General features: G+C 37.1%; 2 protein-coding genes across 3 annotated transcripts; one reads left to right on the forward strand and one right to left on the reverse strand.

The window, feature by feature from the left end:
* Positions 1–2,448: 2,448 nt before the first annotated feature.
* LOC122005428 (cyclic dof factor 3-like) lies at positions 2,449–7,354 on the forward strand. Of its 2 annotated transcripts, none has more exons than XM_042560459.1 (2): positions 2,449–2,655; positions 5,700–7,354. In XM_042560459.1, exons 1-2 carry the CDS (start codon positions 2,497–2,499, stop codon positions 6,960–6,962), a joined length of 1,422 nt encoding a protein of 473 aa, XP_042416393.1. In that variant the 5' UTR covers positions 2,449–2,496; the 3' UTR covers positions 6,963–7,354. The 2 variants fall into 2 exon arrangements, with proteins under 2 accessions (XP_042416393.1, XP_042416394.1); XM_042560460.1 differs by lacking the exon at positions 2,449–2,655 and adding an exon at positions 2,695–2,920.
* A 728-nt stretch (positions 7,355–8,082) lies between these two features.
* On the reverse strand, positions 8,083–9,664 carry LOC122005429 (thioredoxin-like 1-2, chloroplastic). Its single transcript, XM_042560461.1, has 4 exons — positions 9,290–9,664; positions 8,947–9,123; positions 8,688–8,852; positions 8,083–8,597 (listed from the first exon to the last, which is right to left on the reverse strand). The coding sequence occupies exons 1-4, from the start codon at positions 9,503–9,505 to the stop codon at positions 8,355–8,357; spliced, it is 801 nt and encodes a 266-aa protein (XP_042416395.1). The 5' UTR covers positions 9,506–9,664; the 3' UTR covers positions 8,083–8,354.
* Between the last annotated feature and the right edge of the window lie 970 nt (positions 9,665–10,634).

Consider the following 10,634-nt stretch of genomic DNA (forward strand, 5'->3'; position numbering starts at 1 on the left):
AATTTTAATTTATTGGATTAGGTCAGTTCGATTTTGAACTTATTACTTAGTATTAGCTTTGTGTGCCTCCTCGTGATCCACATAAACAAGAAGGATTTATGATCGAGGTAATAAAAGATTTTTGAAGAGGTTTATTAAATGAAAAAACGGAATAAAAAAGTTTTAATCATTGTGGCTGCAAGGTTTGAAATTTATAATTCAAGAATAATAGTGAAGTTTTAAAATTATTTTTTTTATTTTGAAATTGATGTAATATGTATGTAGGAGATTAGATCCTTTGGTTTATGATCATCTGGACCATGGGAGATCCTGCAAGCTCATTGATGGGGGTGAGCTAGACCCACCTATTTAACAGGTGAACTACAATCTACCCCACCAATGAATTGACTGGGGTTCAGGATTGATCTAGAGATTCTGAATTAGAGGATCCCTACTTACATGTAGTCATACAATTATATGTTATTAAATGAAGTTTTTTGTTACCCTCAATGTGCTACATCAATGTCACATCAAAAATAAAAAACTTAGTATTCTCTCTACAATAAAAAAATCTCTTTATAATTTTTTTTTTTTTGACTATATATTATAAATCATATAACTCCTTACCTTTCAAATCATAAATCAAAATGTAATACTATTTTATCATTAATTACAAACTCTATTTTTAAAAGAAAAAAATAAATTTAAATTTTTAATACTGTTATTGAATTATAAATCTTAAACCTCACCTCTCTACCGTGTTCAAATTTTCTTATTAAGATTTTTTAATTTGATAAAATTTACATTAGATACCCTAAACTTACACATCAAAGTCAAATCTAAAAAGGTCAATCACTGTTGAGTCCCCATCACATTAAGATCGAGGATAAAGGAATTAATTGCTTCCTCATTTCCAACTCAACTCTGACTTCTTGTCCCAAAACTCATTTATGACCCTTTTCTCATCTCTTATTATACATTTTGTCTCACAAATATTTTTTGCCAAATATATTTATAGTTTTGACCGTTATTAAAATACTCTAAAAATACATTCTCTGTTTGCAAAATATTCCTGAAGAATGAAGTTTTTATTTAGTATAAATTGATGGATCTCTAAATTTAGCTAATCTGAAGATTAATGAAAAAAAAAATCAACCTTGCAAGCTGTTTAGCTATCAGATTTCAATATGCAGCAAAAAAAAGGATAAATCATGTGAAGCGAAGCAAAGTAAGTATGTGGTAAAAAATGATTTGTTCATTCTAATATCTCTATTAATTCATTTTTAAATTACCACGGAGAAGGTAAATCATAAATGATTACTAATTATATATTAGTGCAGATGACAAGATATGAAGAGAGACATACTTAAACATGTCAAATTTTAATCCTAAGATTTTATATAATAATATCTCATATCTTAACCATCCTATCATTCTAAGATATCAAATAAAAAATATACATACCACGATATCTAAGATTTTTATTATGATTGGCATCCATTTCTTTCATTCATATTCAGTACTATATTTGTGGCTGGAAAATAATATAATAAGTTGATTATTTTATAATTATACATTTTTTTGAATTGACTTAAAGATCAATTTAAATGGTTAAAATCATAAATTTATATACAATTAAAAAATTAAATGGATATTTCAAATCAATCCCAAAGGAGTTAAACAAAAATTGAAAGAGGATGCTGGTTAATTTTCAATCTGCTGTGATTTTTTTAATCTATAAATATAATTTTATAAATCGATTAATTTTGAAGATCAATTTAATCGTATGAAAGTTTTCAAGAAGACTCATTCAATGATTATATTCTTCGCGTTATCATTCTATAAAAAAAAATTCATTGAGATTCTATCATTACATATTTGTTTAACCGTTTGAAAAGACATGCTTCTGATATATTTATATAATCTTTCATTTTGTAGGCAGATTCATGTGAAATTGAGTTTAAAATACTTAAAATAAATATTATTTATTAAAAGAAAAAGGGATGAAGTGATTTAGCAAAATATTAATTAAAGCGTGTTTTGATAAATACGCCAAAAAAAGGAAATTAAAAAGTCATCGTCTTATCCTTTACTTTCTCCGACCTTTATTGACGCTATTCTTCTCTTTCACTGACAGGTGGCGGTGACGCAGGGGAGGAGATCTATGTGCGGCTGGATCCAGTGTGGACGGGGGAGAAGAAACGGACACGTGGCTAGCGGGTCGAAAGTTTGCCGTTCCGGGTGCTGTTGCCGGTCGGGAATCCTTTTTCGTGTTCTTTTCGTTGGCCCTTTTGAATAGCGAGGATGACGTCGCCCATTGGATCGCCAACCACGAGATTTCGTGGCCGAGATTTGCTCTCCCTGCCGACTCGGACGCAAACGTGGCATCCGGTCACCGGCAACATCCGGTCACAGTGTTGGTGAAGGAAAAATAATTCCTAATCTTTTTGCACCCTTTTGTTTCCCCTCACATAGATTTGATTCCCTCTCGGAAGTCCTCGGAGCGGCGCGGAGGAGATGGAGGAAGGCAAGGACCCTGCTATTAAGCTCTTCGGGACCACCATCCCTGTGGTGGCTTCGGACTCGACGGTGGCGGAGGGACCGCCGGAGGATGGTGCGATTAAGGAGGTAGTGGCGGAGGCGGATTCGGCCGCCTCTCCGGCCCAGGGACAGAAGGTGAGTGGAGAATCAATTCAATCAGTCTCTTTTTCTCGATCCGTCCCTTCTTTATTTAAGGATTCGGTCAAAAAATTGCGTCTTTTTCCTGTTTTTCTTAGTCATTTGGCTTTAAGTATTGTTAGTTTGACGTCGGGTAAAGTTGCTCGGTTCTGGGTTTTTGTTGTTGGCAGTGGTGATTTGTGGGAACGATTGATTTTGAGTGGAATAGCTATCTGGAATCGATTTTAGATTCATAAAAATCTTTCTGGAATTTTCTTAGATGGTAGCGTTTCCTCCTTGATTCTCTTTTCTCAGAACACCGTGACCTTTCAGTGATGTTTATGGAACACCTTGAGTTTTGTTATCACTGATTAGATCGATCCATATTTTTTTATGCTTGTCTTCATCTTGATTTCATATATGGATCGAGTTCTTTTGCTACTCTATGTCTTCACTTAATACTCTGTTACCTTTGCTCTAACAAAGCTAATGAAATTTTGACAACCCTTTTGGAATAACCATTGATCGTTCCCTGGGGTTGGGTGTAATTTCTTACATACTCATTATGTTGTTACACTTGCATTAAAAGCTTGTGCAAGCCTTTAGCTGAATAAATTAATTAAAAGACTAGAACAGCTTTTCGCCAATAAGTTCTCTTTTAAAAAGTGTTTACTAGAAGGATTATAAGTACAGTTCATAGGCCTAAATTTTGTTTTAAGCCAAGATGTAGAGCATGGATTTCTTCACTACTACTGATCATGTTCTGTTAAGTTCTGCATGAGCACAAAGTGTTTTTTTCCCCACCATATGCAAAATAGACCTTATCCAACATATTCTAGTTTATTATACTTTTTGGAAAGTCTCATCCAGCCAATAGCCTACTTAATTGAGAGTTGTATTGTCAATTATTTCTATTTTTAGGAGCATATTATTTAAGTATTATGTTTCTTTCTGGTGCTGATAATGCAAATAGTGGCATTCAGACAAACTTTATAGCTTCCATGCATGACTTTGGAATCTCTTAGCATCTTTCACTGAATAATCACTGGACATTAATGCCTGTGTATTCCATGCAAGGAAACATCTGAGGTTATGTTGACTGCTTGTATCTGCTAGCTTCAAGATTTACCCGAAATAGGGAATCAGTTATGAACATGATAAATCAGGGAAAAAAAATGATCAATAAACTTGTCTTTATCTCCTATATATATATAAAGAGAGAGAGCTGATATGCTCCCCAACGGCTCGTCCGCACCACGCGTCCGCGATTGAGTGGTCGGGGCTTATATCCACACACACACACACACACACACACACACACACTAAAGACAAGTGATTTTGTTAGCTTTCCTTTCTCAATCAACCTCTTGCATTAATTAGGAATCCCAAAAGGAGTTGAGGAAAATTAAAGTCAAAGCTTATGAGTAGACTTTTTTTTTGTGTGTGTTTATGTTCTGTTTCTTTGGTCTAAGGATTTAAGGATAGGTTACATGAGGATACAGTGAAGCAGGTATTTGCAATTTGCATGTATAGTTGCTCATTCTTCAAGTACAAGTTTTATCGCCTTGCTTCTGATTGGTTATTCAACAAAGAGGTGTATGGAATGTCCAGAGCTGGATATCGCTTCAATGATATTTGTAACAGTTGTTGGAAAATCTTTATTGTGGAGATTCCTAGCCATTATTGATTATCGTATGTTATCGTCTCTTATAATTTGATTGGAAGTTCAGAGACATCTTTCATGCCTTGGGAGATGGTTTATAGCCTTGTACATGACTTGTTGATGGTTATCAAACAAATAACATTCAATAGAGATGCTACCTTGTACAATTGGTAAGGATCAAATTGTTGAGTAGGTCTTGGATTCATACTCTTCTTTCATCTATCAATATAAACTATTAATCAATGGGTTTTCTTCCATCTTCTCAAAAAAAGAAAACAAGTAATGTGCTACTTTAAGTTGGTACCATACTTACAGGAATGCTGTTTAAGCATGTATAACATTTACATATAGAGAGATAAGAGATGTGTGCATTTAACAAAGGTATGTTAATTATTAATTCTCATTTTCAGGTACATATGTTCGGAAAAAGGATAATGAATACTTTTTATTCATCTAACAAAGAGAAAGAGGTATTGATTGGCAAGAAGCAATGATGTGGAATTTACTAGTAGCAAAGAGAGTTTAACAGCTGACTTTCAATAGCAACAATGTGGATAGATTCTATTTTAGATGGATTCCTTCTTGTGAATCTCTACTAAATCCTTTTGCAAGTTAGCCATGGACAGGGGAATAACCTAAGGCTGAGCCTAGAAGTTATGGAGGCTTCAACTGCTAACTAATATTGAAGTCTTTTGCTGATAGACGTCTCAAACAAACACTCTAAAACAAGTGTCAATTCTAGTAAAAAATTTCATTAGATGCATTTTCTCTTTATGGAGTGATGGAGTTGTGTGACCATTTATTCTAGGAATGCCAAATTTTACTCACAAGATGGTGACATATAATGGATTAGCTTGTCTCAAGGGAACTTGCCCCAACTGCCAGTTTGTGTTCTTTTGTTTTTGTTTATAAACAAAGTGAAATTTTACATTGATCAATAGGATGGCGAAGTAATGGCACACTGTCCTATGTTGATTAAACTCGGACACAATTATGCAAAATGTGTGTAGATCTGTGCATCTGAAATGGTTATTTCTAGATATTTTCAAATCTCCCATTAATATGAAGGTGTCAAATGAAGAGTCCAATAACAATGACACTACTCAACTGACTAATCATTTCAGATAACTGACCTCTTACCGATCCCAAGTCATACCAGAGGAGAGATCATCACCAATGAACCTAAGGGTGGATGTTTTCTTGTGAGCGAGAACTCAGGGTTTGGTTGAGTCATAACACCTATCTTGGCATTGTTGGTTGTATTGGCATTTGGCAATGTTTTGTTTGGCTGTTTTATGCTGTTGTAGCTTCAGTATCTGATACAGACAATTTTGCTAATAAACATGTTCTGCATGACTTCAATTAATAATAAATAGCTCTTTTTGATTTCATGTTTCAGGATACATCTAAAGACTCAACAAATAGGGAGATCAGCAACTCTTCACCTGTTGCACCTAGTGAAGAGGAAGAAGGTACTAGTTTGACTGATCACAATGAAGATAGGAAGAAACCATCCACTGCAGATGAAAAAGAAACATCAAGTGCTAAATCTGAAGACTCCGGCACTGGTACTGATTGCCCTGAAACACAAAAGGTCCTCAAGAAACCTGACAAAATTCTTCCATGTCCTCGTTGCAATAGTATGGAGACCAAATTCTGTTATTACAACAACTACAATGTCAACCAACCTAGACACTTCTGCAAGAACTGTCAAAGATATTGGACTGCTGGTGGGACAATGAGAAATGTCCCAGTGGGTGCTGGCAGGCGCAAGAGCAAGCATTCTGGCTCACAATGTCGCAACCTAGTGATCCCTTCCATTGGATTGCAATCTGGTCAGTTAGAAACTCATAACTTGACTCATCAAGTTATCCCATGCTTGCCTTCCGCACCTCCACGACCACTGACGCAAAATGGGACAATCCTTAAATTTGGACAAGAAGTTCCTCTTTGTGAATCCATGGCATCTGCGCTGAATATCAGAGAGCAAGTTCCATATTCTGAGCCTGGATCTACCATACACAGAGAAGACAGGGAAGAACCTTCCTGTGCATCTTCGGCTACAACTTCTAATGTCAATGAAAATGGATATGGTAGAAGTGCAGCATATATGAATCAGAGTGGAGCACAAGTTTCCGGTAATGGGTTTATTCCGCTGCCTTATTTGCAGTGCTATCCTGCAGCTCCCTGGGCTTACTCATGGAATCCTAGCACAACGATGGAAGCTTCTCCAAATTGTTCAGGAACAGTCCCTTACTCTTTCATGCCTGCTCCATTTTGGGGCTTCACCACTTGGCCCCATGGAACATGGAATATACCGATGGCTGGGATGAATGGTTGTGCATCTCCATCATCCTCTACAAGCAACAGTGGTTGTTCTGGAAATGGCTCTCCCACGTTGGGCAAGCATTCTAGAGACTCTTCTTTGCAGACTGAAGAGAAGATGGAGAAATCTTTATGGGTTCCTAAGACTCTCAGGGTAGATGATCCAAAAGAGGCTGCGAAGAGTTCGATATGGGCCACCCTCGGCATCAAACCTGAGATCGGTGGAACCTTCCCATCCAAGGCCGAAAACAAGGTTCATAAATTGGACTCTGAGCAGGTATTACATGCAAATCCTGCTGCACTCTCTCGGTCACAATCCTTTCAGGAAACCACATGAAGAGTCTAGCACCAGAAATTCTACACTAACCTTTTTCATTGCAAGTGTTGCGCGAATAGTCATTGTACGGCGAGGACAGCATTGCTTTAGATAGCAAGAAAGCAGGATCCAGAAGCTGACAGTAGAAAGAATTTGCATCAGCTACTTCTAATCTAGCAGATACAAGAACTAGACTTTTCGAAATCTCTAAGTTCGTTCAAGAAATCTGTTGTAAGTAAACGAGAAAAAAGGTATTTGTCTGTAATTTTTATTGGTTGGACATAGTTTATCACCTGCATCGCTGGTGAGTCACCTTAGCTGGTGATTGAATTCATAAATGCAAAAATAATTCATAGCTGCACAACTGAAAGTTGTGCATCTTTAAATGATATTCTTCTAAAGGGAATTTTACTTGTGTTTTTGTTTAGTATTGGCTAGTTTGGAGTACTTGTCTTGCAAATTTCTGAGCATAAAAGCAATAATATTGAGTCCATTGATCCAAATTGCTGTGTCTGTTATGTTTTCTGCAGTGAAAAACCTTTAATGCAAGACATTTCTGAGAGGCTGTTCTCTGATTAGAGAAATTGTTCTGTAAACATTAACTGACCAACTACAAAATTAATAGAGCTTGGATTTGTTGTCCTGACTATAATATTCTTTTCCAACAAAATGAATGAAACAGGACTTCACTTTTTCTTTCTCAATCGTCAAGTTAATGACACTTCTGAAATTATATATTATAGGTCTTTGAAATTGTGGCATTTGTTCTACCAAATCATAGTATTTAAGAGTTCAAAACGTTGTATATATTTCTGGCTCTTTAATGCTGTAACGGCATAATATGTATCTTTTGTAAATACAGCTCCAAATTATATTATAAAGGTTTTGTAGGTACAAGAACCTGTAATATATCACAGTATATGAGCTTACAAACAATTAGTTTGAAAATTCACTACCATTTCTGATCACTCACTCAAGATCTATTTTCATGATTGCCCACAATTTCTTATTTTTATTATAAGTTCCTCAATCAATTATATAATCTTGTGCATGCTTCCACTTTGTTCACCCACAACCAGAGATAAACCATGACAACATTCAATCCAACACTACTTCAGATGAAGTCAATCGAACACTAAAATAAGCAGGCAGCCTCAACAAAGTAATATAACTTTTTGAAGAAAGATAGCAGACCCATACACGTATATAACAATTCCAATACGTAGAAGATCAGAAGAGCTGTCAATAGAGGAACAATATCCAACTTAAAGACTGCTCAGCACCAACATATTCAACACAAACCAGCAGGCTCCTGAAACTAAAAAAACAGCCTGCACAAACACCTAATTGTAAGGACATCTATTTACAAGCAAAGTGTAATGGATCGTGCGGTAGACAGACACACAGCAGTGTCTATCTTCCAGCCAAAGCCAAAGCCTTGTTGTCAGCATCCTGAGCGAACACAGGCATAGGGAGAGTTGATGCACTTCTCTCTGCAACCTCATCAAGGAAAGGAACAGGATTGCTGGGGTAGTTAAAGGAGAGATCTTCGTTTGCAGCCAAAGCCAAGAGCTCCTCCTTTTCCAGCCCCCTGGCTGGCCCAAGGCTACACCTGTCTGTGATGTGCTTGGCCAAAGCATCTTTGAACTTCTTAATCTGTTTTAAGCCAGAAAAAGCTTACTCATCAAACAAATGAAGATGAAGCAAATGTTTCAATGCTTAGAATTTCATTGATAAGGATCTTACAGTTGCATTGGTGCAGCTGAAGCTACACAGGCGCCCCTGCGCTCCTCGATAAAATCTAAAGAAAGGTAGGACATGAACATGCATGCTGTAACACATGGACTTGTGTAGCTCATAGTTTATTTGGAGGAATGAAACATCTGGATTCAACCCAGCGATCTGACAAATCTGCAAGCAAACAAGACGCATAATCAGAAAGTGATGTCTAGATTCTCATAGAGAAAAAAAAAATGAAAATTTCTTCGGATGAGAGATGTAATACCTTAGGATGGAGGGCTCTACAGCCTCCGCAACCAGGGGAGAAGAAATCCACCACAACCAGCTGGTCGTCGGCGTTCAATAAAGAGTTAGCGAGATCCTCCGCTGACTCGATCTCCTTCATGTTGGGTAGGAGACCCTTTTCCCACCATTGGATTGCCTTCTTGAAAGAAAGACCCATCTGCGATCCAAGGAAGAAAAAAAAGATCTCTCTTTTTAATTTAGCAAAAAGGACAATTTATCAAAGCACAGGAAAACGCAAAGAGAATCTTCTACAAAACCCGACAAAAATCGTAACTTTATGCAATAAAAAGCAGATATATAGAAATTTGGCCGGATTTGGTAACCTGTGTAGAGCTAGAAGCGAGGTGGCCTTTCAAGGGCATACCTCTCGGCGAGCCAACGATCAGCCTCCCTCCATGGAACATGTTATCCCTAGAAGACGGCCAAGGCTCAAACTTAAGAGATGAAGATCGAATCGAGACCGCATGCGAAAGTCGGGAAGAACGGATCCCGCAAGGAGAAAGAAGGTCCCTTTGAACCGAAGAAGTTGCAGCGGCCATGGCACCAAAGATCAAAGCTTTCCCGCTTCTCCGTCAAAATAAAACCACTGCGAATCCGCAAAACGACACCAGATCGGATCAGGAGAGCGTAGGAAGAAAGCTTAATCCAGAAGCAATGGATAAGGGAGAAAAAAACGTGGGCGGACGGGGAAACAAAAACAAAAGCGCATCTTCAGCACGCTCCGCTAAAAATAGCACAACGGTTCCACGCCGTTTTCTAACGGCCGCTCCGTTGATGAGGGTTCCGTGATGGATTCTGACCGTTCATCTCGTCGACAACCTAATACGGATCACGCGGCAGTAGCCACGTGGTCGTTAATAGCACTGGCACGTGCACACTAAGCCTGCGCGGGACTTATCGCTGAGGAGCCAGCGATGGAAAGATCTGTGTGCGTAATTGTTAGACCCGCAATCACACCTGGTTCAAAGGGAAGTCAGCCGGAAGAAGCAAGGCTGGGCGAGTGGTGGGTGAAACGTGTGCATGTGATCATAAAATAGTCCTCGTAATTTTGACCATCGATACCCATGATCTTATCGAAAAGACCAGAGATACTAAAATCTAATCATTATCCATTAATGATACGAGGTAATCCGTTTATATTACAAATTATATCAACATTAATCCGAAGTGTCGACGAGTCTTTGACACAATCGAATTTGGAACAAAACGCTGGATTTTTTTTTTATATATAATATAGATATATAGACTTCGCCTGACCATTGAGGTGGGCAGTCCTTTCTTAGTTGTAAAAGATGGTCGTCTCTAATGTAGCTGTCAGTCCGTCTCCAAATTAATATAATAAATTATGAAAAAAATAAATCATGAATAATTTCTTTCTTTAAACAATCAAATAGTGTACTAGGAAAAGCAGATACTTAATTATTAATTAAGATTTAATTTTCAGATCTTACGAAAATAATATCACCATACGACCTTTGAAATACAATAATAATATATCAACAGGACTGACTCTGAGGTATATCATCGGAGATGATGGTCAAGGACTCTCGATTTTTAAGGACCCCTAAATTTGACATGCATATATATATATATATAATTTTAATAAAAACTTAAAAAGTATATTTGATTGAATTATTTTAATAAATGTCCAAAAATATATATATGGTT

This window comes from Zingiber officinale, chromosome 7B (genome assembly GCF_018446385.1).
Source record: "Zingiber officinale cultivar Zhangliang chromosome 7B, Zo_v1.1, whole genome shotgun sequence".
In the NCBI taxonomy this organism is placed as follows: domain Eukaryota; kingdom Viridiplantae; phylum Streptophyta; class Magnoliopsida; order Zingiberales; family Zingiberaceae; genus Zingiber; species Zingiber officinale.

Coding starts and splice junctions, on each gene's coding strand:
- LOC122005428 (XM_042560459.1), top strand. CDS start 2,497: ATGGAGGAAGGCAAGGACCCTGCTATTAAGCTCTTCGGGACCACCATC. Junction 2,656..5,699: donor CTCCGGCCCAGGGACAGAAG/GTGAGTGGAGAA, acceptor TTCATGTTTCAG/GATACATCTAAAGACTCAAC.
- LOC122005429 (XM_042560461.1), bottom strand. CDS start 9,505: ATGGCCGCTGCAACTTCTTCGGTTCAAAGGGACCTTCTTTCTCCTTGC. Junction 9,124..9,289: donor TCGCTTCTAGCTCTACACAG/GTTACCAAATCC, acceptor CTTGGATCGCAG/ATGGGTCTTTCTTTCAAGAA. Junction 8,853..8,946: donor GTAGAGCCCTCCATCCTAAG/GTATTACATCTC, acceptor GTTTGCTTGCAG/ATTTGTCAGATCGCTGGGTT.